Raw genomic sequence first — 27,845 nt, 5'->3', positions numbered from 1 at the left:
CCAGAAAGCTCACAAACAAGCAGAGCAGCAGCTGGGCAGACACACACTCGTAGAGTTGCCTAGAGTGATGTATTTGCCTCTTTTTGCTGCTTCCTCGTGCAGCCTAAGTCCCCACAAGAGCCAAGTTTCACACAATTTTTCTCGCTGGCATCCATGGTTGGAAAAAGCCTGTCAAGGTGTGCAACAACATAATGCAGCCTGAGCTTTCTGTCAGCCGCTGTTCACTCTTTTCGCTCCTCTGTTTATCTCCTGTGCCCCTCTCCTTATCTCCCGGTACCACTCTTCAGCTCGACTGTACAAAATCCATACCGATCCATCGCAGTGCAACTCTGCCTCAGCTTCCGCTTTTGATTTGTGTTTGTTGTTTCCCCAACACTCGGCCACTACATAGAAGGCCTTTTCACCAACACCTTTATTTCTCATGATATGTTTTCATAGTTTTCCTTTATTGTAATTGTTTTCTTTCATGCTCTTCTCCAGTGAATGGAAAAGACTTTATTTCTGGATTGCCAACATCACAAAGACAGATCACAGCTGTTTCTGTATTCTTTGCACGTAGAACCCCAAAGGTCAAAGTCTCAACATCCAGACTAAACAAATACGCTTTCATCAGTGTATGAGCGCTGACTGCCAGACCGACTCTTTTCTAGTCGTCTTGTTTCTTACAAAAACCTTTGTTTTTAATGCAGGACATTCTTCTTAATCTGATTGCACAAGATCACATCTCACATATCTATCCTTGCTCTGTTTAAGTTGATTTAAGTGCCAGTGGAGCAGAAAACAGCAATTAAACAACACAAACTGCACCTTGACTCTTCTAACATGTAACTGAGGGAGAGAGAGAGAGAGAGACATATATATATATAAATATAGACATATATATATATACATATATGTATATATATATATATATATATTGTACTTTACGGAACATCTGCTTTACTCGCGATTAAAGCAGATGTAACATCTGATTTGAACCCAGACATGATCTTTTTCTAAACATATCTAAGTCGTTTTTGTGCCTAAACATAACCAAACTGGGAGAGTTTCACAACGTTAAAGACATATTTCAAACGGACAAGGTTACAGTTATATAAGAGGATGGAAAATGCTCCTGTGGGTCATATTAGAGGGTAGGAATAAATAACCAATATTGTCGTATGGTTTGGAGCACTGAGGCAGTAATTGTAGTTTTATTTATTTAAAATTTGAATCTCTTGAAACTTGTAATTTGATTTTGAAATAGCCAAACAGCTTTTCATTCATATCCTCTTTGTGTCAAACACGCATGCCGTCTTGTCTGCTTGCGGAAAACACTTGCTCACGAGATGAAGCAGGTAAACAGGTTGTCAGAGGAAGAAAGCAGCAGGTGTAAAATGTTATGTTCTCTGTAAGAAGACAGAAGTAAGACGAGGTGTGATTTGGAGGAGTGAGGGGAACATTGGGCTGAGACGGACGTGACATGTTTCTCGAAGAGATGGGTTTTCAATCCCCTCCGGTAGTGACTATGCAGTACTGAATGGGATGGGAAGGTCACCCCTCCATTGGGAGACAAGAGGTAACAAATTAGAGGCCGCCTAAAGGCAATTCACCGTAGGAAAGGAGGAACTAAGCCCCCGGTAGGAGCTGATAGGCTGCTATAGACTCAATAAGATACAAAAAAAACCCTGGGAGCACTGTGCAGTGTGGCCTTTCATGAAGATTACTTCTATTACAATTAGACACCAGGGCTTACTCACTGTTGCTTTTTAGCATTTTAATCTGAAAGGTCCCCAAGTTCAAGGTCTTCAGCGGCAGATCCACCGCTTAAAGTAATTTATTTACTTTATGCTCTGGGTTGTTTGCATTTCTTTAAACCAATCACAATAGTCTTGGGCCCTCTAGGGACCTCCTCCCGTAATTATTATGGTAGCAAAGCAGGAAGTAAAGTGACAAAGTATAAGAGGGCCAAATTCTGCAAAAGGAGGCAGGTTGGGGGGGTTTGGATGGGTCAAACAAACACAGGACTATCAGCCAGGAGCTAAGCTCCAGACGCAACGACGGTGGCTCTGCAAAATAGTCCCTGCAAAATAGTCTCGGGAAGGAACTTGTTTTGGTGGAACATTTGCACCCAGCAAAAGATTCATATTAAATGAAGTTAGCTGTTGACAGTCTGGATCAACGACAGTTCAGGATGTTCCACCAGATGTTCCTCGCTTTACAAAACTCTGTTTGTTTAGGGAGGAAAATTTGGATCGTGATCGTTTTCGGGGAGTAATTATAAAGATGTACAAAGAATATGTTAAACGTTAGAAACGTCCCAGTTAGATTTACTATCTAACTGGGACGTTTTGGGCCCAATACACTGGTAAGAGCAAATTACGTTTAACCATGTATCCAGCTAATTTAAATAGCTCATGTTACTGTGTTGTGTCAACAGTTCACTTCATTTAATATTGCATGTGGCATTTTCTAATGCGGGGTGCAAATGTTCCACCAAAACAAGTTCCTTCCCGTGACTATCTTGCAGAGCAACTGTCGCTGCGTCCGGAGATTAACACCACTCAAGACGATTGTGATTGGTTTAAAGAAATGCTAACAATCAGAGCGTTTTTTTTCCTCCTATCCCAGAATGCATCTGTGGTGTAACCAGACCTTACTCAACAGCGCTGTCGAGATAGGTCTGGCAATGCAAGACCAGTGTACACACAATACGGTAACGTAAGTATTTAAATTAGACAGGGAACATTTTACTGCACTGTACAGACTTTGACTTTAAGTACTTTAAGTACAGTTAGCTGATAACACTTTTACTCAAGTAAAGTTTTGAATGCAGTACTTGCTCTAAGCGACGTTGGGTGAGGTCACTTCTTGTTGACGTTCGAAGTATTGTCAAACAAAACAAAGGCTAGCTCGTCCCTCCTCCTCATCTCGTCCCCTCCCCCTCCCTTCCGTGCACTAACCCCCCAACCCCCACCCCCAAATCCTTCTTGTCGGTTATTGGCTGGAACGCTGGAACACTGTTTGTTATGTTTGGTGGTGCAGGTTGGCGCAGTTTGTTTTTGTTGCCGTTTGTGGAGCCTGGGCTGTCTACAGAGACCGTATTTTTTTTACAGTGTGTTCAGGGGACAGGCAGCTAGCAGATAGTCAGGAGATGTTTGCTGTATGTGACAAAAAATGTTGTAGCCTAAAAAATGCGTGACATCGCTTAGAGCACCTTTAATTAAAGAATCTAAATACTTCCTCCACCAGTGGTCTACACAAACCAGAACATGAAAAGTGTCATTGTTGAGTCGCAGTGCAGCAGCAGTCTTCTCCTCTGTGTGATCCAGTGTTGCGTAGTCTTTTATCCCCTCCTGTTTGATTATTTCCTCATTGTGTCATACAAAAATTACTAGCATAACAAATTCAACACATTACCTAGATTAATGTGCCTATTCTCAATCCCTAATCCAGTGCAGCTTCAGGCTGGGAGGTTAATGAGATGTCACAGAAACCTTTTCACCCCACTACTCAGACGCCACGAGATGGTCTCGGAGGACATGAAATATTCAGCCATGCTTGGAAAGGGATTCACTTCTGAGAGCCATGAAGTGTATCTGTCTTTTGTTTAAAACATGATGTTAGTTTAACATGCTGTAATTTTATTTGTATAGTGATGTTAAGAGGAATAACTGGAGTGTTGGCTGTATTTGAACAAGCAAAAAGAGAATTCAAAATCCTACATCATTTCTGTATTCAATTCATGGCAGTCTTCCGTCTTGATCTCACTGTTCTGATTTGTGAGCCGTCACTGCAGCACAGTCGCTCAGCATTATGTATACGAGTCTAACTCACCTGTGCTGTGCCTGGCAATAGATGACTCTGAACTCCCACTGCTCATCATTAGCATGGACTTCATTAGGCCGCTAATACCTGTTGCCCGTGTTGGAAGGGGTGATACTGTGGGGGTCAGTAGCCATTAGCCAGTCTGTCCTCTCGAGCTTTGTCCGGCTCTGAACCCCATCCAGGAGCAGACTGGCGTTTCTATGACAAAGTGTATCTTTCATTACCCAACAGACTGAGTTCAGCAAGTCATTAAGTGCAGCTTTGCAGAAATGATGCGGGGTGAGTTTCTGTGAAGAGGCGAGAGAGCGTTACATGAGAGGCAGAGGAGAGAGAGAGGATCATAGAAATGTATAATAACAAAGAAAGAACGTATGGAGAGCCTTAGTGATCCAGTTGAAGGGAATGCATAGGGGAGGAGTATGTCTTAGGGATACAAGTATCTGATGTTGCTTTATATAAGCTTGTTGTGTATGTGTTTGCGTTGAGTCAGTATTACACACTGCTGTCCCTGTTCCACTCTGAAAGACTGTGTGTGTGTGTGTGTGTGTGTGTGTGTGTGTGTGTGTGTGTGTGTGTGTGTGTGTGTGTGTGTGTGTGTGTATGTCTCACAGCGATGACGTTGACAAAGTCGTTTTCTCCCACGTGTCCAGGGTGGTGTTGATGGTGTGTGTGTGTGTGTGTGTGTGTGTGTGTGTGTGTGTTTGCCAGGGCTGCAGCTCCTGTTTATCCTGGCACTTCATTTAGGTCCTCAGTGATAATAGCACACACACACACACACACGCACAATGCTGACGAGTGGACCTGCCCCACTGCCAAGTCCAATTAACGGCTACAGTCGCATCAGCATGCCCCTTGTGTTTGGTCAAAATTAATTTACCAACAAACTTTTTAATCAAATTCCACCACCATCCCCTGAGGGGCGATTGGCTCTCTGCACTCCACTGTTTGGTGCCGCGATGTCCGTCTCCTCCAATAGGGAGCTGTGATTCAGCTTGAAGCTGTGAAGCTGTCTTGCTTTTTTTGTGAGCGGAAGACAAATGATCCTTCAGCATTTCCTGCTGTTTGTTAAATTACAGCGAGCAACAAAATCAAAACCTACAGTCCGTCTGGTGTAAAGCAAAATGCTCAGTGAGTTTTTTTTGCGTTGTTATAATATTTTACAGACCCTCGAAAAAGTCTGTAAAAACACCTTGCTACAGATATAGAATATGTATTTGAATATCAAAGCAACCCATTCCAGCAAAATCTTACATTGGAACCCTTTGTCAAAAGAATATTTAAAAAAAACATTTAAAAGAAGCTCCTGATAAACCATTACAATGGCTTCTGAGCCTTTCTGTCTGTGAGTCTCTTATTAGATTGTCTTAGAGGCCCTATCCAAGAACAGATACACATATCTTATCACACATTTCGGGTGGCGGTAGCTCGTTCCGTAGGGAGTTGGATTGGGAACCGGAGGGTCACTGGTTCAAGTCCCCATACAGACGAAAGTATGGTGGTGGACTGGTAGCTGGAGGGGTTCCAGTTCATTTCCTGGGCTGCCAAGGTGCACCGAACCTCCGACTGCTTGGAGCGCCTGTCCATCGACAGCTGCAGCCCCCTCCCTCTGACATCTCTCCAATAGTGCATGTATAGGTATTGAGCATGTGTGTGTGTAATTCAGGCCTGTGTATAATAACAACAGTGGAAACATTGTAATTTTCCTTGCAGGATTAATAAAGTAAAAATGATTAATTATTATTATTATTGCTGCTCATTTCACAGTTAAACTCCAGTATCGTTTCATGAAACTACTTCATAAATGTCACTGAGAGTCTACACCCTTTATATCCATGTGTTACAGCAGAGCTTTGTACTTCAGTTTGATCTGAAACCTTCCATCCATCTCTTCACGGAAGCAGACAGCTCTCGCCTGGATGTTTACAGTTATTATGACACAACTGGCAAAAGTGAGACTGCTTCTCTTAAGACTGTAGATGCTGTCTAGTTCCATTCATGATATTTCTAGTAGAAATGTAAGTGACTGAGCACATGAGAGGCATTCAAATGTGTTTGTTTTTCAGGCACTTCTGTTTTATTGAACACCAAGTCGCATATGTTGGGGCTTTCAGAAAAGTCCTGAGTGATCTTCAAAAGTCAGAAACTCCTGATTACGATAACTGAAATAACCAAAATGACGTGAACGTGGCACAACACCGCTCACTGTGTGCAAAAATACTAATAAAGTTAGAATGAATAGAATAGAGTAGAATGCCTTTTATTGTCATTATACACATGTACAATGAGATTAAAAGCAACTCCTTTCCAGTGTCAACATGAAATAAGTAGTGCAATGGGGAAAAGGGGGGGGGGTAAGGTGCACAGTTCTGAGTGTGAAATGCAGTGTGAAGTAATGACAGCACAGTAATGAAATTGTACAGAATTGTCGATCAAAAGTATTAAATATTAAATATTGCACAGTAGGTGGGTAGAAGAGAGTCCGGGGGTTGGGGGTAAGACTGTGAAGTCAGTGCATGTGTGAGTTCAAAGTGGTAGTGGCTTTTGGGAACTCAAAATATAATGTACCAAATGTTTAGTCTGCTGGAGAGGCAGGAAGCTTAAAAGAAGCTTTATGGGTTGCAGTTATCAAATCAAACAAACTGCAGACACATTCTTACAAATTAATTCCCCTAAATTCCATGTTCTTAAAGTAATAATCTGGAAGATTTTCATTTAAATAAATGTCTGTTAAGTGACCATTCATCACCCAGCAGTGATTGGTCTGCCAGAGAGGGTAGGCGGAGCTAACGCATCGGACACGCTCTTCAACTCACATGCAGAGCTGCTTTTCTGTTGTTTCGGACTCGTCTGGGACTTGTTGGTATTTGGACTCGGACTTGTCTCAGACTCGGCCGTTGGACTCGCCAAATATTCTAGTTGGTCTCGACCGAGTCCAGCAATAATGTTTTTATTCTAAAGTAGCTTCCTCTTTTAAAACAAAACCATTGATGAGGCGCCCTTGTTCAGAAAACAGGTATTAGTTGAATTCAAAATCCATCTAGAACAGGCATCGAGATTGGTCGCCTGGGATACGGCTGGCTGCATCATATACCTCAATCATCAGGCATCAATCATTTTCATTTTGGCCACAGACACAATGTCAGCGAGCACTTTGTACTATGGATTCTTCAGGACAAGTAATAAGTTCAAGAATGGAAACGTTTCCATTTTATATTTTAAGTAGGGCTGTCAAACGATTACATTTTCTTAATCGCGATTAATCGTTGAATTTCTATAGTTAATCGCGATTAATCGCATGTTTTATCACATGATTAAAATTGTATTATTTTGCATTTCAGAACTGTTTTTAAGTACATATTAACAATGCAAAGCAATTCTTACCAGTGTATCTTGATTGGGAATCAAATGAATGCAAAGAAAATGACTTCATGAACTTGATTTAAAGATTTGTATTTGTTTATTATGTATTTAATCTAGTCACACATTTGAATCTAGAGTCAATATTAGGGTTGGGTATTGTTTGGTTTGGATACCGGTGCTAAAGCGGTACTTTTTAAACGGTACCGGTGCATTAAAGAACGGCTTGTTTATTGCTAAGGCCATATCGTCAAAATTAAATGTTTAATAATAATGTAATCACTATAACAATAACTTATTTCACTAGTAACAGAGATGGGGACTGAGACTGAGTCTGAGACTCCGACTTGAGTCGCACTTAAGTCGCACAAACAGCTTCAGACTTGACTTAGACTCGACCCAAAAGACTTCAGACTCGAGCTTCAAGACTCGTCAACAACATGTTTTCATGCAATTATTGTTTTTTAAATCTAAATGTATTCATGTGTTTCTATTTTTTTTTTATTGGCGCATATACGTTGGGGTAACGTATGACGAGCCTCATGTCCCCTGCCCTTTGCCATAATGTGCAACGTAACGCATGTGTTATGCCTTATGTGCGCACACTCACAAAATATATATATTACATATATATACATGGCGACACCAAGTCCTCCTGGAGTTGTGCCTTTTGTCATTAGTTTTGCTTTCAATAACTTGGTAAACTGGCAGTAAGCTAACAGCTACATGCAAAGTATGTGGCACCAAGATAAATGATGCCGGATCAACAACGTCGAACTTCATCAGGCATCACAAAATGCACCCAAATAGGTCAGTCACACACACGCTAATGTGAAAGAGACATTACATTTAGCATATATCGTCACAGGTAACAAGCTAACCATTGTGTTGTGCTAATGCTGGGAACAGGCACATTGTATCGTTATAGTTAGTAGTTGCTGAGGCTCAGACATCCATGGCGCACAGGAGGTGGGACGCACGGATCCATCTCCCCAGGAATAAACGCTCTGTCGGGTGGGCAAACTCATGTGATGCGTAATTGATCCCGTGGTAGATTTGTAGGCTATTAAATGAACAATGTGTACCCAGTCCACCAAACACTGGGCCGTCTTAATTCTGCACATATTTCTGTTACTGTAGTCCTATTTACTATTTCATTATTTCATCCATGCGTGGCGCAGCGGATCCGTGCTGTCACTGTCACCTGCCGTGGAGACGCCGGCCTCACTAACCTCTCCTCCTCTGAGTCGGGTCTCCCTCGTGCTGGACTCAGTTTCACTGAGCATACTAACGCTTAGAAAATAAATGGCATTACATCAGTGAGTTCATACTGCTTATTGTGCGTAATTTGGACTGACACTGAGATGCCTGTTGTTCTGTAACTGGTGTGGCACTGCCACTATTCTCTTGATTTCCACTTCAACATTAGACATTTTTTTTGAGTGAAAGAGACGTTACATTTAGCATATATCACCACAGGTAACAAGCTAACCCTCGCAAAGTGTTGTGCTAATGCTGGGAACAGGCACATTGTATCTTTATAGTTGTATCCATATGATGTGACAGACTTAGGTTAATATTTCACCAGGTCCGAGGTCTAGAGGGATGTGTTAAGTAGACCCCATAAAGTTATCCTACAACTGCTTTTGATACTGTACTGTCTGGATGGTAGCTACAGGACATGTTTTGAATTCATAAGATTTAACAATACAGTGTTAGGGACAGATCAGATGGCCAGAGACTTGAGACTTGACTTGGACTCGTGGCAAAAGACTTGAGACTTGACTTGAACTTGCCCCTCAAAGACTTGAGACTTGACTTGGACTCAAGCTCAAAGACTTGACTTGGACTTCCAAAAAATGACTTGTGAACATCTCTGACTAGTAAATAGCTGTTGAATGACAAAAACAACCACCAGATGGAAAAAGGGCATTTAACAACAACTTTGAATGCACCACAAGGCTGTAAATTACCAGTTTCATTGAACGCACCGTCTGTGTTTTTCCAACAACGGCAGCTGCAGATTGTTACATCCCGGTGTTGAATCCTCTACGGTGAAATACAGTCACACTTCACTTTTAGCGTTAGCTGTCAGCATTGTAAGCATGTTTAATCCAGCTACTAGTTAGCGGTAGGCTAAAGTTAGCTGCTGTCGAGTATAGTGTTAACTAGCGTCACGTGCAGCGATGCCTGTAACGTCTGTTTCAGAGCATCAGAGAGAAGTGAAGGCAAATCAGTGGCACCGGAATGAGGCACCAAAATCGCGTTGCTATTCCTGCAGGAGCAGGATGTGTGAAGAGAAGTACAGCAAAAGACGACGCAAAGCCGAGTGAAGTGAAAATAAATTAATAAATGGCAGCATGCGATTAATACGATTAAAAAAAATTAACACATTATGCTCGGCCCTTAATCGCATCGTGATTAACGCATTAATGCTGACAGACCTAATTTTAAGTAAATAATGTGGCCTAATTTGATCCTTTCTTTCTACGATCTTGACTGTCTCCCATTTGGACTTGGTCTTGACTAGTCCTGGTCTTGGACTTATCTTGGACTCAACAAAGGTGGACTTTTTTTGTATAGGACAGCTGAAGATGTGAGAGAGGTGGAATGACATGCAGCAAAGAGCAGCAGGTCAGAGTCGAACCCGCGGTTGTTGCGTCAAGAAGAAAACCTCTATATATGGGCGAGCTCTACCAGGTGAGCTACCCAGTCATCCAACAAAGGTGGACTTGACTACAGACCTGCTCACGTGTGTGTGAAGCAGTGCGCTGGTTTTTCCGGTGTCTGCTGGCTTTGTGAATAAACGGTTGCTATGGCCGAACAAACTAAGAAAAGAGTGACGACTACAGACGATGAAACTTCAGAATCAGGTGAAAGGGAGATCCAAAAACACACCTGCAAGTACCGCTTATCGCCACAGGTGCCGCCAAAGAGAATGAAACGGAGATCTCCAGAAATTGAAATTGGGGCTGCAACTACCGATTATTTTCACAGTCCATTAATCTGTTGATTATTTTCTCGATTAATTGATTAGTTGTTTGGTCTAAAAAAAGTCAGAAAATGGTGAAAAATGTGAATCAGTGTTTCCCAAAAGCCCAAGATGACGTCCTCAAATGTCTCGTTTTGTCCACAACTCAAAGATCTTCAGTTTACTGTCACAGAGGAGAGAAGAAACTAGAACAGATTCACATCTAACAAGCTGACATCAGAGAACTAATCGATTAATTGATTCATCTTTGCAGCTCTGCTTTAAATGTTTTGCTGTGGCTATGTTGTGTTTTGAACCAGTTTTGCAAACTATAAAAAAAGAGGCTTATCACGTGGCTGAGAACCAAAGCCGCAGAACTAAAATAAAGTGAGTTACGCATGCTCTGCAGCTGGTGACAACACAACACTTGTGTGTCAACGCCAATAATGAGGGATACATGGATTCATTGGACCTGTTTTTCTTGCGGGGGTAAAAGACACAAGTGGGTTTTAAGGGAAAATACAAGCCTGTGTGCAACAAAGAATTTCTTGTTATAGGACTCTCCATCATAACCCACTCAAAGCACATTAGTTATACCTGCCACTGCCAGCCTAACAACAAAAAAGCAAGTAGCAGTTTATAGAAAAAAATGACTAAAGAAGGAGTAGTCATTCATATATTTTTATTGTATTTCTCTCTTCAACAAATCATTCTTTGATGGAATCGCAGACTCCACAAGATATAACAACTATTATCTAGAGACATAATTACAGAATGGTTATACAATGAATGACTGCTGCTAAAACAAATGCTAAGATTGTGAAAGACTTCTAAAAAACAAACAAACAATGGATTCAAATCTGTGTAAATTAAACCATTTAATAATGATTGTAATTTGTATTCATAGAGTATGTGCAGAACACTAAACTAGTCAGCAATACCTGTTGAACTTTAGACGTTGTAAGATTAACATAAACAGCCGCTCTTGGTGTAAACATATTGAACATTGGATTAGTTCTGTGCAACTAATCTGTATTTTTTTGCGCGTGCTGTAGCTGCTCTGTCAACAGAAAATAGACTCTCATCAGCAAACAAATTTCAGGCTGCTTTTCCCGAGAGTCCTGCTCTTTCTTTCCTCTGTACGCCATCAATCATGTGTGTCTGAGAGTGGAGGGGAAATGGACTGGCACCTCACCTCGGAAACCTTTTGATTACCCATTTTCCTTCTAATGCCACGTGAGCCTACACTGGCCAAACCTCATGACAGACAACCCATTAAGGAATATAACGACTTGCCCACTCTGCTCTGCTTTTCCTGCCTGCCCTCCCTCCCCTCCTCCACAGTCTCAACACTCTAAACACAACAATCTCTCTCTCTCTCTCTCTCTCTCTCTCTCTCTCTCTCTCTCTCTCTCTCAATGCACTGATTAATTTCCAAACTAACTTGTTTATCATCCATTGCTGCCTTTCAGCTGAAGTGGCCGGCACAATAGATCCTTTTACTCCCCACACGACTGACTTCGCTTTGACTTTGAAAATGGACAGGAATTATTCATTGGCTGTCTTCCTCTACTTTACATTTGCTCAGAGAGGAGAAGCACAATCTTCTCAGTCTCTTTATTTCTTCGTCCTCTTCTCCTCATTTTGCACTTCAAGCCATCTTGACCTCCCCCAAGGGGGCTGTTGGTGCAGAGGAGGGAGCCGGTGTGACCTCCGAGGAAGAGGGAAGGCCGGTCTGTTGATTCCTAAAGCATCCTTTAAAGCCAGTCTGCTCTATAGGATGGCACATAGTCTGACTCACAGCATACTCAGGGTTTAGGATAAGATGCCACTTCACCGAACTCTCAGGGAGGAATTGTCCTCCAGGATAAATACCAAGAGGATCCAACAAAGGGAAATAGCATAAAGCAAAGAATGGACAAGAATATGAAATGACTGCTGTAGTGAAAGATATCACAGTATGCAAAAAAAAACAGCCAAGAAAAGAATGTAGAATATGTTAATTTGATTAGCATGTTTGGAAGAAGTTGGAAAACGGTCCAATGCTACATCCTGACCTATATGCTTACATGCTCACAATGGCATGGCAAATCCCTCATTTTCGGCCGGATGTCCGTTACCTTCCGCTTTCTTTGTGCTTTTATTCTACAACCTCTGGTGGATTTCTGAGGACTATGGTTAACTGGTCCTCAGATCTCTGCAGGGTAAATCCAGACAGCTAGCTAGACTATCTGTCCAATCTGAGTTTTCTGACTAGAGTAGGTATCTAATGTTCACCATCTTAGATTAGCGTGTTAGCATGCTGACATTTGCTCATTAGATGTAAACACAAAGTACAGCTGAGGCTGATGGGAATGTCGTTAGATTGCAGGTACAGCATAGGATGGACCGTCACAGCTGCAACAGCGACGCAGGGATACTTTTCACCTTTCACCAGATAATTATCACATTACTCTGCAGTTAGTCATTTACGTTTTAGTGAAAAATATAAATAATACTTACTGTACACAATTTTTCCAGCTCCAAACATCAGTTGGCAACTAGCTGGCGAACTCAGCGTAGCATTTAGACCCTAAAGAGCCAGATCTTCACCTCAGGAGTTGTCAGAGACCACAACAGAGCTAATGGAGAGTGCATTTTGGATTACATTTTCGGCTCTGTTTGCTAGAGGTGTAAGAAGGCACCATGTTTCGCTTTATCAGCTTCATAATGTGATAATAGTGAATGCAATTTCTGAAGAAATTGCGGCGTGAATGCTGTATGTTGAAAGGCTGACGCTACACTGGATTGCTGGCTTGATTTTTGTAAGAAGAAGGTGAAGTAGTGAGAATAGTTGAAAAAGTGGGAATGGGTTTAATTAGCATGAATGTCTTAGAAAAGTTGAATAATACCCAGAATGTTTGAAAGGTGTGACATGTTTTAAATGTTTTTATTTGGAAAAAGTGGGAATGGGTTTAATTAGTATGAATGTTTGTTATAATATAATAAGTATTATCCCCTGTGGCCAAAAAACTTAAAACTTCATAACTGTCTTCACTGAGTTAGATGAAGACAGGATCAAGATCGCCGACGTCCTGTGGGTGACTCTCGTGCTGTAATGTAACGTCCTAGGATGATGGTTGACCTCTGACCCCAGCCAAATGGCTCCATCAGCTGTCTGATGTGCACCTCTCACCTCTTTATATTTATCAGTGGGTCGGTGGGAGGACAGCCACCTGCCGAGAGCCATTAGACCTGAACTCAAATGTATGCCCCACGTTTGCATAAAAGGAGATCATTAAAATGCAATTAGGACACAAGACAGCAAGCTAGACTACGCCTAAACAGAACATTAGTGAAAGGTTGCTACATGAAATGCGTCATTGTACAGCAAAGATGTTGACGGCCACTAATGAAAGTTTTAGTCCTAAAAAACAATACCAAAAGTGCACAGCTAAGAAGTCAGTAAAGACTCTTAGAATTGCGGCAGGTCTGATTATGTTTATCCAGAGGTGTTAACATGGCTGTTCTATGCGTTGATTAACGCAGTGTTGACTTTCCCTGACATAAAATGGCCTCCTTTAAATCTTTAAATCTGGGAAAACTCAATCACCTAGATGCATAAATGCGATGCGGTCAGTGTCACAGTAAACTGACACTTTATTCCACGCCTGTGAGCAGTAAATTGTGTCATCCATCTGGCCTGTCCTCCATCACCGTCCTCCCCCTCATCGACCCACGTCCCATAAAGCCTGAACTCTGCTGCCACTAATTACAATTATTAATTGGAAATAGGAAATCAATGGCTCTGAATTAAACACAAGCGTGCATGTATGGATATGGGTCAGCCGTCACCTAATAACTCAGCTTTGCGTGACATAGTTTTCCACTGACAGGACATTTCAGCCCGTGAAAAGTCAGCACACATAGTTAGTTCTGTTATCGGCGACTTTCATCAGCTTGTTTTGGAGGTGAGAGTGGCTTACTACAGAAAAACACCCAGCCTCACTGCTTCTTTTTAAAAGTATTGTTTACTCATTTGTCAAGGGAGTGGTACAGTGGCGGTCTGACAGTGTGCTGATGAAAATAGTTCTACTCATGCAAGCAGTGGGGCCTTAAATAAAGTGGTGCATTGCTGGGTGCTATTGGAAATATAAATGTTCTGTACTTCTGCTTCATGACTGTATACTTTCCAGAGGCACAGCTCGTCCCTGCTGTTGACCTTTCTCAATGAGCCTGTCTCAGTTAAAAAGAAGTCTGGGTGTGATTTGCTGCGCCTTAAAGTAACCATTTGCCTTTTTTTTTTTCATACAAATAAAACACATTTCCTCCGATACAATAATGTGTGAAGCGATGGATTGTTTAGAAAGCCCTTACTTTGCTGTTCAGCTGTGCGGACGACTCTCTCCCTCCTGCTGCTTTGGGAAGTAATCGTCTTTGTGTTTATGGAAGCAACAATAGAAATTTGTTTGGAATAAATATAAGAGTAGTATTTAATAATAGATTATATTGAGCCAGCCAGCGGCTGCGGTAAATGCAAAACACCAAAGCAGCGACAGCTTATCGCTGAAGGTTTCAACAAAGTCATGAAAAACAAGAATGCTGCAGATTGCCTCTCTAACCTGTTTCATAGCTTTTTGACAAAGATGCCATAGAATTAAAAATGAATGAATTAAGCGTGTGTGTGTGTGTGTGTGTGTGTGTGTGTGTGTGTGTGTGTGTGTGTGTGTGCGCGTGCGTGCGTGTGCGTGCGTGCGTGCATGGATTTGAAAGTTCATTGGCTTTTGCCCACCAGACGCTGTGAATGCAGCCGAGAAGGCGCTCATTGGCTGACAGTCGCATCGATCCAGCGTCTTGACTGGGTGAAATGTTGAAGGCGAGCGCGCTGACAGATACAGAACCACTTTATAATCATTTCTTCATCCGTGCAACAAACCATTTAGTGGCTCTCAGATAATATGGGTGCTTTCTTTGCCGTCCGCAGTTGTGCATGAAGCTCGTGTTTTGATAATATACTTGTCCTGGGCGAAGTGTCTGGATGTTCATTTGTTTAGGTCGTGCTTTAACTTTTAACTATAAACTTAACACTTAGAAAATATGATATAATGTGCAAGGCGTTTGGCTTTAGAAAATTGTTCTCCCAGGTCTTGGGGAGATCAGGGTAAACAAAACTAAAACTGTAACTAACACAAATAAAAAACTATTTAGATTTTTTCCCAGAAAAGTCCATATGCTTTTATCTAAAACGTTAGTTGTGCCATCTCCACTATACCTCCTACAATACTCTCCAAATTTGTAAAAGAGAATCTATGCATTATTTATTACATTTACTGTTATGTCATTTCGGTTTCAGGTTTGGTATACTCTATGTAGCAGCAAAGTAACACAGTCAGGAAAGTGCAGTTGCCGCTGCCATAAATAGCCAAAGAAGAAAAAGATAGTGAGAAAGAAAGCCTCTGATTGGTCGACACACTTGGTCCAAGGAATTCAGGAAGTCAAGATGACAATGACTAACAGTAAACGACAGCTTTTCATACGAAAAGATGAATCAATAGCCGTTCAGTCTGGGGTTTATTGCTGTTACTTTCAGGCTGGATTCCAAAGCTTCTGGAAGGCGTACAATTGCACGGAAAACGTTGTTGAAACGGCGCATTTCGCTGCTTCTAAACAAAAAAAAGTAAGTCTTTACACTGTATTGATCTAGAGATATGGAATATGACTCAAAAGGTATGGTCGACGATATGAGTGCATGATATATCGACTCAATATCGTTACCGCGATATCACGTTGCGCAATATTATATCAAAAGTGTCGGGATAAGTACGCAATATTTTGTTTATATTGTGGAGCGCTGCGTCCTGTCCGGCTGTGTGGCTTAGTTGTGTTTGATTTAGAGCCCGCTTGAAACGCTATAATGATCATGTTTCATTGGCCAGTTACTGTGCCACTTGCACATGTTAGTGCACGTCAGCAAACATGTCCACTACGTGACAAACCCTGTGGAGCGTACCACGTGTGTGCATATTTCGACAGAGTGACAGTGTAAGGAAGAAATAGATAGAGACAACAAAACGGAACGAATCAGAGAAGAGAAAGAAAAGTTGTGTCCTGTTCTCTTTATTTATTTATTTTATACTGTCCAACCAGTAAAACATGTCCTGTTCTCTTTCTTTATTTATTTTATACTGTCCAACCAGTAAAACATGTCCTGTTCTGTAGACATGGTCCTTATTTATTTATTCATGTTGGACCAGTCCAATATGACATATGTCAGTTGAAATAAACCTTGTGTTTTATTTGTTATGAATCTATTTTGATGCGTTTTCCGATAACTTTTGTAATTTTACATATGTTTAAAAATATCCAAATTAATATCGATATCGCAATGTTAATAATCAATATCGCAATATCACATTATGTTAATATCGCACAACCCTAGTCGATGATGTCGTCTACGCCCGTCGACCTCAGATGCTGCCTGTAAACCCTTTATGAATGCTGTCCTATTAGAAAAGGAAATGAAAATGTGTCCATTTATGGGAGAACCTCCACCTCTACAATAAGCTAACACACCCTCTACAAAGCATGTCCATGTATATTTGCTTGTAAGATTGACTTTTGCCTCCATGCCTCTCTCTCTCTCTGTTCTCCACATGTGCATGACCCTTATACAGTATGTCCAGGTGAACACTAATAAACTGAATAAACCCTCGCTGTAGCTCACAGTCCGGCCCCCACAGACCTATAGCGTGATCAGCGGCGCAGAACCAAGACAAATGAGTGTGTTGGCTGCTTCATAGATCAACAGATGGCCCACTGGCAGTGGGAGTGCTGCTGTGTTTTCGGCCACTCAGCACTATCCCTCTCTGCCTCCCTTATTGGCAGGGTATTCCCCCATCGTTCCTGTCCGATCAGGCTGCTCGTCCATCACCCTCTCACCTTGGCGCATGCATCCTCATTATGGGGAAACTATTTCCTCATCATATTAGGACTGATGTGAATAAGTGATCATGTTACAGACTTTGATTGTAAATCTTGTTTGTAAGATGAGTAGTTCAGTGTTTTGCAGCATCTTTAAAGGTGCTGTAGGTAGGATTGTGAAGATCCAGGACTTAGCCAAAAAATATGAACATTGACAACTTCTCAGTCCCTCCCTCCTTTCTGCTAAAGTGCAAAACTCCTAAGCCAGCAAATTAAAAAAAAGACCTTTTTTGTGTGAAAGGCCCTCTAGTGGGCCTTTGGAAGTCAACAATCAATGTTCTCCTTTGAGTTTTGTGTTTTTACTTGTCCACCTCTCTAATTCTGATTCCATCAGCCAAAACATAAAGCAGTCAAGAGCCACACAAAAGCGGCTAATTCAATTGCAGATTAGTTTTTTTGTTTTTTATCCGCTCTTGTGAATGGAAACTTTTCAATTTGGACACTTAGCTTTTTCAATTTCACAATCGCTTGAATCTTGTGGCCCACCCAGTGACTGTATTGAAAGGTTTGATTAATGTAAAACACTCGTCATGCTGATGTGAGTGGTAGTTTAGGGCAGGAGAGTAATTTGCTGGAGAGGTTTTTGTTAGAAACAGTGCATTAGTTCTCGGCTTTGTGTTTGTGCGAGAAGTTTGTTTGCAAGTGAAAAAAGTGTGAGAACTGCATCTCCCTACTGCTCCTGCTCCAGTGTAGCAGCTCAGCAATAGAGGATTGTATTTGTACAACGCAGTACAGGTAGGTAGGTAGGTAGGTAGGTGAAGCAGGACACTGCTAAAAATCATCCTCCGTAGAATTTGCTGGATGAAGTTTGGAAAAAAAATAAGACTTAAAGGTGCTGGTAGGATTGCGAAGATCCAGGACTTAGCCAAAAAATGTGAACATCGACAACTTCTCAGTCCCTCCCCCCTTTCTGCTAAAGCCAAAACGGACTCCTAAGCCCCTCCCCCCACAAGGGAGAATGAATGCGTGTGCATGAGCAGTGATTGACACGCAGTTAGACACCCCCCCTGGCCCTGATTGGTGCATCTGAACAGGGAGCTGTGGAGTTTTGCAAATCACACTACAGCCTGTAGGTGGAGCCAGAGGAACTGGACTTTTTTTTTAAATGACCTGCTTCATGTAGTTCTACTGGAACATAGGGTCAGTTTCAGCAAATATGACAGAAAGTTAGTTTTAGAAGTCTTACCTACTGCACCGTTAACACGTACAACTCACCTTGAAACTTAGAAGACTGGGTGCTGGATCCTAAATGTGGATAATAATATATAAAGGTACTTTTGACAGTACTCCAATAAATACTTTTTTTATTACCATGAAGTTTAGGAAACTAGATCTCTGCACACTCAAATGGTCACAGCCCTAGAAATGCAGATTGACATATTTTTGTTCAGGCCACATATTATAGCACTTATAGTAATGAAACACAACTCAAACTCAACCAACTGACTTCCACCTGATAATGACTAATGAATGATTATTATATTTGCATACCTTTTGGCTGTGTCATGGAAAAGCAGTTCAGTGAAACCCGTAAGGTTTAATTTTTTTTTTACGAATGGCTGGAGACACAAGAGAGAACAGCATTTAAAGTAGGTGCAGCAGAAGATTTAATGACGACATCAGTCAGCCATGCCGAGCAGTATTGTATGAACGTTTAATGCTGGTGCCTAATCAAATCGTGCACTTTCAATTTGAATTTTGTTGGAAAAATGACTTTCTCTTCAAGATTTGGCTCTAATAATTGGCCATTCACTGATAAAAGTGGGAGGAAATATCATCAACTGGTCAGATCAGAGAAGGCTACTGTGTGTCGTTCTATGCGGGATTTGCATACTACGTATTCTGCTGTTTAATTTAGAGGCTTTAGAGTTAGATGAGAAGATCAATACCACTCTCTGGTGTCTGTGTTAAAGTTGCCAGGCAACCAGCAAAGATGCTGCACAGAAGTGCTGTGCAGGTAAATAAATCAGAGGGAAGTTATACGTTATTGAGTCATAACTACCTTTTAAAACCAGAAGACGTCAAAGAGAGTCAGGCTGGTTGTTTCCACATGCTTACGGTTTCATACTTACGTTGCTGCTGAATGTCTTTCAGTTAAATTAATCAGAAAACGTCTTTTACAGCAACACCCTGACTCAACATGAGCAGTAATATATGTTGATACGGCTGGCACATGTAAGCTTCAGCAGGATGCCATGTTAATAAACGGACTGAAGTGGATGTAAGTAATGCAGCTGAAGTGTGGTTGCATGTGGTAACTCATTAGGAAGTCCTTTGGCTCATGCAACAGGCATCTCTTTAGCTTCTTCTGAACATCTGCAGTCTGCGTTTTGTCTGGAGGCCAATATGCAACTTGTTTTTTTCATTCTTTCAAAAATTCTTTCCTCCAACCCTGTTGATCTTGTTCAGAAAAGACTCAACGATGTTAAATGCTGGTCAGATAGAAAGTCAGGTTGTACATTTTATAAAAGAAAAAATAAAGGAACCTCATGAAAATTATATAACTTCTTATCCGTCTGCGTAGGAGGGTTGTCTGTCTAAATGACGTTTTAAACATCAGTATTTCAGTAGTGTGTGTGTGTGTGTGTGTGTGTGTGTGTGTCTGTGTTTTTTTGTTGTTGTGCAGCTTATGATTCTATAGGTGAGATGCTATACATTGAGTTTCTGCTTTTAAAAATAAAAATAAATATTTTGACAATTGAAAATTGCTCTCAACTTGCCTTTGCTGTCAACATTGTGAATGCTTATATGCATATGTGAATAGTTGTTTTTTTTAGCAAAAAACCTATTGAACTTGCTCAGATGCCCTCAAGGTTCCAAGTGAGAATTGTTGAGGTTTTATTCTGAAAATTAACGAAAGACTACAGATACTTTATAAATGATATTCAGCTTCTTACATAAGGTGCAGCTAAGTGTGGGCTGACAGAACAAACGTGATGTTAGATTATAAAAGCAGAAGTGGGATTTTTTCAGTCACAAAGAAGAAAGTGGTTGAAATGGTCTTGTGTGGCGACGTTACATTCTTGTCTATTTTGGGTCAAAGTTGGGAAGGAAGCTGAATCACTTTTATTTCAAGGACCTCACATTAAACTTGACTTTCACCGTTTTACTTTCAGCTATCTAACTCTGGTGGAGCTGAGCAGTAAATCATGAACATACGCAATGGCGTCATATAACATCCTAAACTCCTCTACTTGCTCTAACGACCAGCAAATCAGATGATGCATTAGATTAGTTAATTGTAAATCATACAATATCACAGAATTTTACTTAGTGATAATAAGACAGCATTTTTTCTGCCACACAGCATTTTTTACCACATTTTTTCATTGATTACATGCCACTTTGCAACACAGTAATACAGTAGGGACCTGATTTATTGATATATTTCCATATCAATCAATCTAGCTTTCTACAATGTGCTACGATGGCAAGTGGCTCATACTAATGCTTGGTGGTTAACCGTACGTTAACATTACAGCGCTGCAACAACTTTCAACGTCCTCATAAAGTTATTCTTAGAATTGTTTTTGACCACGGATAACAACGCCACGTATTGTGCCCTATGTTCCCACATTTCTAAGATTTTTCTTAAAATTCGGCCCTATGTTAGGGTTAGGGTTACATTCCATCTGTAGTCCATTGCTACTGGATAATAGGTTGGGTGTAATTGGCTACCAAATTGGGAGAAAGGGGGATCAAATCTGATACAAATTTATGAAAAAGGAAATGTGGTAACATAGGGCCTAATTTTGAAAAAAATCTTAGAAATGTGGGAACATAGGGCTGTAGGAACATAGGGCTGTGGGAACATAGGCACGCTCCCACATTAGCTACAGTAGCTGTATGGGTAGTCGACTCATCTAATGGCCGTTGCCGCCAGAAATTCCGCCGGATTTCACTCTTTTTCGGCCTTCACCTTCCTCTTTTTTATGTTGGAATTTCAAACCCCGGTGTATTTATGAGGACTATAGTTAACTGCTCCTCAGATCTCTGCAGGGTAAATCCAGACAGCTAGCTAGACTATCTGTCCAATCTGAGTTTTCTCTCACACGACTAAAACAACTTTTAAACGTACACGTTCCACCAAAACAAGTTCCTTCTAGAGGCTATTTTGCAGAGGCACCAGGGCTCTGTCCAGGTGCTTAGCCCCGCCCATGGCGATTGCGATTGGTTCAAAAAAAATGCCAATTAACCAGAGCACCTTTTTCTCCCATCCCGGAATGCTGTGTGGACTAGCCAGACCCTCCTCCGCAGCGCTGTGGAGGAAGGTCTGGCAAAGCGAGACTAACCTCACATTAGCTAATTCGTCTGTGAACATTATTTCTGCCAGAGTCACGTCAGATACATTCGGCAACGCTGGTTGTTTAACAATAAATGGTGCCATCAGGGTTCAATAATAAGGGTTGCCTGATGGCCCGGGGCAAGTAAAAAGCCACGTCGGGCATGTAAATATAACAACCACCTTGCCAGTTCGAACTTGATGCTTTTGACGTATTTTTTCCGAAGTTTGACACTTTTTCGATATTTTTTGACGTTTTTTTCCTCAAAAAACAACAAATGTTTAGGAGCCAGTAAAAATGTACTTTGAGCAAATAGAATTATTTTTTACCGGACAAGTGAAAAAGCGAAAACTGATTCACGACGTCACCAAAGTCTGTCTTTTGTTATTGTTTTGTTTGAGAGACCCCTAGCAACAGAAATGATATACTGTGCATTTTACTACCACAATGTCTAGCCCTCTCACTCGCCTACCTGTCTAATATTCACTGAGTGACAGCTATTTCTCTCAGGCTCTTTGGCTTGTTTGAAGTTTAACTCACCTTAACCCTGATGTTAACTCTCAGTGGGATCATCAGAACTAAAACCCTCAAACATGTCAGAGATCGTTTGTGTTCAAATCTTTAGATAAACCTCTGTAACTTCCCCACATGTAACTCCCAATAAGGCTAGTTGTCTCTCCCTACATCTCATGCTATGCTAAACTAGGCTAATCCTATCCTGGCTCTAGCTTCACCCAGTACATAAGACATACTCTTAATATAGGAGCGTGGTTAAGATCTTCGGTTACACTTTACTTGAAGGTATCTACATAAGAGTGACATGACACTGTCATGAACATGTCATAAACATTATAAACAAAACGTTTATGACATAACGCTTCTTTTAGTAAGTGTCATTCGGTTTTTGTCATGACAAGTTATGGTTAGGGTTAAAACACAACACCCGGGATGGGCGCTGCGAGGGGCACGGGCACAAGGGTTAGGGTTAGAGTTAGGGTTAGGGTTCATGACTGTGTCATGACAGTGTCATGTGTTCATGACACTGTCATGTCACTCTTATGTAGATACTTTCAACTAAAATGTTACCAGATCTTCTCATCTATCTTGGAATCTAGTCTCAGTAATTCCCAAATTGTCTTAACTCTTCCTTTAATCAAGAACCTCTGGAAGACTGTTGGATTAGAGCCGCCTGGAAGAATGTCATCTAGGTGTGTTTCTCTTTTAGACCTGACAGAGAAAAGAGCCAAACCACAGAGCAAGCTCACATTTTATTATTGGCAAAGAGCGACTACACCGTAGGCAAACCTAGAAATATTCCTTAAAGAGTTAGCCCTTGCCAAAGTATATTATGCAGCTCTTAATTTAGTGCAGAGAGTTCTGCTTAGTGCCAGCGAGCTACTCTTGATCAAAGTCATTAGTCACTTGATTTGGACTCTTTGCTGCTGAATAATTGAGGCTATGAGAGGATAAAGGATTCGACTATGCTGGCTCACTAGTTAAGAGAACTAAAGAGAACTCCCCTCTTTGAGAGAGAGACAGGAGGGGAGAAATCGAGATAGGTTCAGGAGGAACTTGAGAGAAAACAGAGACTAAATTAGATGGGGTGAGTGTGAGTCTGATTTATGCCTTGTCTGCTCAGAGCTCTGTCCACCACAGTACTGATGAAACATTTAACACTATAAAATCTGCAAGACTACCACCCACATTTAGGGGGGAAAAGTTCTCCAAGTCGGGACAACTTTGCCCGTCTCTCACCGCCATTTCCAGGGTTTTTTCCTTTTACCTTAAGCCTATTCATTCAGAGCTCTTGGCACTCAGACTCTGGGTACTTTACTTCCCTTCTGGGGAGTGCAGTTCACCCCGTGATCATATATCAAAAAGATAATAGTGCTTTGATTTATGCTATCTTGAGATGATGTAATATACAATAATGTCCCGTCTTTTGTACTTGTTTTCATCTAATGTCTCTCTGATTTATATCAGCGATTCATCCACTTACAGACCTGTGAGGTACTTTCTGAATACAGATCCTGAGAATCTGTTCAATCCACTCAGTGTAAATAAAGGGAAGGTGGCAGCTCGAAGAAAGGATTTCTTATAATCCATTCCCTTCCATCCAGTTACAAGAGGCTGAAAATAACTAGCCCAGTAATATGTCGATTTCATTTTTTTTTTTTGTAAATAAGAGACCATTAGAATAAACAGCAACCCATAGCAAAATACTGTGGATGCAGTGGCTGAGAGAATTAAAATGCTAAATGCTGGATCTTCAGCTGTTTCAGCCCTGATGGGTCGACTGTGGTGCTGTATAAAGGAAACTGCATTCGTCACGCTACATGTCACCACTGCAGGCTGTATTGTGGTGTGTTGTTCTGAGCTATTATCACGTCAGGATGAAGCAATATTTGCGTGTTAATGCACTTACACAAAAGTAGTCAAAAAAAAATGTTGCATTGTCTGACTCCAAATGCATTTCTCTTTTATTCAGATGATGTTTCAGCCTTCAGGCCTTCTGCAAGATTAACAATCATAACCCCCCCTTTCACTCATGCCCTGCAAAGCTGAAATTATCTAGAAATTACCCGGCAGAGCTGTATGTGAGAACGCAAATGTCTGAATTAGTCGGATCGGACATCAAACGGTCTTTACCCTGCCAGCTCCCGTGTTTTGTGCAGTGTCTGCGTAATGTCCAAGCCCAAAGTGTGAGAATTCAGAGCGAGCGAGTGGGCGTGTTGATGATCGGAAGGATACAAACCGGAAGAATACAAACATCCAAGGGTGAAAAAGAAGAAGGGTGATTTACAGCAAGACAGCAACGAAAATGTCTAACTGGAGAGACAACGAGATTCTGGAACGTTTTGTCGGTGAAGCCACCTACACGATAGGCGGCAAAACCACTTTGCGGGGCAAGGGCGCCCAACTAGGTACCCCTGGCGTTGCGCATCGCTCGGATTTTCCGCTTTGCGCTGCGCTCAAAGTTATTCCATCTTTGACCTAGTTGCCGCTGACCTTTCGATAAATAATAATAATAAATGAGATAACAGCATGTCGTTACCTAGCAACGGGAAATAGCTTCCTTGCCACCCTTGACGACGTTTACCTGTGCTCCCTACCTAGCGGTGCGCAGAGAGCAAATTGCGTATCCTGTGTAGGTGTTTGGTGTTTTAAGCCCCCAACGTCGTCTTCCAGGCAACGCTGCCTGGAAGGCACTAGAATCAGGCAATGGTTAGGGTCAAGGTTAGGGTTAGGGTTAGGTGCCTTGAAGTTGATGGTTGCAGCGCTGCCTTGAAGTCGACATTGGGGGCTTAAAACACCATCGAGCTCATGTGTAGGCGGCTTAAGGGCCGACACCGAAATAATCAGACAAATTCAAGGAACAACAAGAGACTCTTTATGACCAAATTACGAACTGGCTCCATTATCGCAGTGTAAGGAGGGAGGATACACGAGAGCAGCCTTCCCAGAAGCCGTGCAGCTGAAGGAGTTGTTAACTCCGCCCATACAGCTGACAAATTCACGTGATGCTTCAGAGTAAAGGGTTCTCCTCCCTCTTAAAACACATTTCCTCGTTTCCCCTCTCCTCACATCATTTCCTCGCGTCTCTCCCATGCTTCCTCAGTGGGACGGACTAAGACGTGAGAAAGGGAAGCAAGTGAAGGAATCGTGGATGCAAATAAGAACCTGGGACGTACCCAATCTTCTGTTGTGTGCTACTTTTGTGAAAGGGAAACTCTGGACAATATCTGGACCTGATTGGCCGGACATTGTCCGGAGTTCATATGTGAAAAAGGATCTAGTAAGACACAGGTGCTGATATGTTATATAGGCCACACCCTAGTCCCACAGGCGAGTAGATAATCATATTCCACCATTAGGGTGAGAAAAAACAATTGAGATGTCTTCAGTGAATCAAAACTGGAGCTGCAGCCTTTCTAAATAACTTCCAACAAATAATCCAAAATCCAATAGATCCGTTGGCTTTTTGTCGAGGGGACCAGGGCGATGCTAACTGGCCTACAAAAATACACCATCCCCGCAGCACGTGCCACAAGTGGATGGCTTGTGGCTCGTATGTAGAGTGGTCGCAGACTGTGGATGATTCTTCTCCAAAGCATCTGATAAACTCAAACTTAAAATATTTTAGTGCTTTGGTGTGTGTGAGTTCATAGTTTTAAAATCACTATATAAATCCAGTTGACTTGGCTTGCCTGCACTAAAGTATCTCTGGATATGATGAGATCTCAGGCCAGCTGGGTTGGTAAACATCAGCGTGCTGTATCAAGTTTACTGTTGTCACGCTTGCTGCTTTATGGGAACAGCAGATCAGGATTGTTCAGGGTGTCACCTCTCGCTGACATTTCGGGCTGACAGTGTGTAGATTTACCACATCTGCTCCCCTCAGAGAAGTGTTCACGGTGCCTCAGCTTAAAACCAATTCATTTCTGCCAGTATTCATGAAAAGACTGGGACCAATGCTTTGTTCTGGGCTTATGGATATCTGTACACTGGATTGATGATGTCTTGTCTACTCTATGTGTCTGCATTGTTTATCTTTTAACAGTGCCAGTCTAGGTACAAGACTTTTTCTTTTAAGACGAAATTAGTTTTTGGCCTGGGTTAATTTTGAGATTTCGGGCTATTTTGCTTCCATAACGTCTTTTTTTTCAGACTAGTGGGAAGAAATATTCTGAAAAGTCCTCCTCTGAAATAGAACAATTCTCTGTAAGTAGGAGTGAGTCGAGTAGACAATGAATGTCTTATTTCTCACTTTCAGCTGAGAACATTTTTATTCCCAAGTTAATCTTTGAGCGCTTTAAGTGTGATTCTTAGAAGTTTGATATATATATATATGGGTCCTGTACTCTCTTTTCTCCTCGTCTTATCTCATCTGACCTCACTGTTAAACATCAACTCTCTCATGTGGATTACTTCATTTCCCAGATGTCCATAAATCCTCCGTACTCTGACGTCTCGACTCGTGCAGGTATTGATGATCACGCAGTTTTACATCACTTGTTGACTCATGCCCTGCTCCCTCCTCTCTGTCCAGGCTGTGAGAGCGATTTCTGGGGCCCCCACTGCAGTAACCGCTGTCAGTGCCAGAACGGGGCCAAATGTAACCCGATAACTGGAGCCTGCGTCTGCACCGACGGCTTCCAGGGCTGGCGCTGCGAGGAGCCCTGCGACCCCAACCTCTACGGCAAGGACTGCCTGCTGGAGTGCCAGTGCTTCAACGGCGCCACCTGCCACCATCAGACCGGCGAGTGCCTCTGTGCGCCCGGATACACTGGCGCCTTGTGAGTAGCTTTTTGTCTGTTGCATTCACATGCTCCTCGGATGGTCCCATTTCATATATTAGGAAGTTGTTCTTCCGACCTCAGTGTGTTCATGAGCTTTAAGTCGTAACGTGGAAACGGGAGCGTGCCTACATTCCCACAGCCCTATGTTCCCACATTTCTAAGATTTCTTTCCAAAATTAGGCCCTATGTTCCCACATTTCCTTTTTGTGTGTATCAGATGTTATCCCCCTAACCCTAAAAAATGTTGTGGGAGGATATGGCTTAAATTGAAGGGAAATGTAGGAACACGAGACCTAATTTTTAAAATGTCCTAGAAATGTGGGAACATAGGGCTGTGGGAACATAGGGCTGACCCCGTGGAAACAACATGGACGCTAACAAAAAAGATGTGTTGTGTTTTATTGCTTAGAGCCTTTAAACAACACATTAATAGCTCTTTCCATTATTTATATTCAGTTAGAAGCTTCATATTAGAGGTTTTGTCTCAGACTTGTTGCTGCACCACTACATGCCCTAAAACCACTGAAATATTACCTGACTTGTTGTTGAGTTAAAGCTAATCAAAACTTTTCTAACTAATCCAGGTCACTCCACGTGGACAGCAACTAACATTTACAACCTGATATCATATTACAAATTGCATGTGAGCAAAAAATTGATAGGCAATACGTGACCTCATAAAAAGTTTCTTACCATCAGCCCAACATTTATAATATGATGTTAACTCGGTAAGTCGTGTATCAACATTTAAAGCAAGTTGTTCTGACTTGAGGGGGCGTTTAGTTGGGAACACATTTTTCCGATTAGTCCAACACACTTGCAGCTTGACTATGGATACGTGAAGAAGGTTCGGGAGACTTTGATGACTTACACAGAAGCATTTATTGAGCGCTCGATCAAGGAGATTAAGGATCAAGCAGTACAGTTTAACCACAATGTGGTGTTGTGTAGTGCCATCCCAACTCTGAGGCACTCTGCATCTCCAAGAGGCATTTATATCATGCTAAACACACAGATCAAGTTTGGGTCATGTAAAGATATTAATGGCCGGGCAAACACAGATGCTCACCTAAATCTTGTTGTTTTGCAAGTTCAGTCTATCTCTCTCTGGGGAATAAGTTAAAGGAGTGTTTCCGCCGAACTTCAAAGGAGACGCTCCTGAAACAC

The 27,845-nt window shown here is 41.7% G+C and overlaps 1 protein-coding gene across 1 annotated transcript in view; it reads left to right on the top strand.

The window, feature by feature from the left end:
- Positions 1 to 27,845, top strand: part of LOC144521068 (uncharacterized) — a 140,969-nt gene that overhangs the window by 40,125 nt on the left and 72,999 nt on the right. Inside the window, exon 5 of the mRNA XM_078255338.1 lies at positions 26,429 to 26,675. Coding sequence (XP_078111464.1) covers positions 26,429 to 26,675 — 247 coding nt within the window. The remainder of the gene's footprint in view (positions 1 to 26,428; positions 26,676 to 27,845) is intronic.

The sequence above is a fragment of the Sander vitreus genome, chromosome 1 (genome assembly GCF_031162955.1).
Source record: "Sander vitreus isolate 19-12246 chromosome 1, sanVit1, whole genome shotgun sequence".
NCBI classification, from domain to species: Eukaryota; Metazoa; Chordata; class Actinopteri; order Perciformes; family Percidae; genus Sander; species Sander vitreus.
The sequence above is the reverse complement of the archived record's forward strand: the minus strand, read 5'-3'. Positions and strand labels throughout refer to the sequence as shown.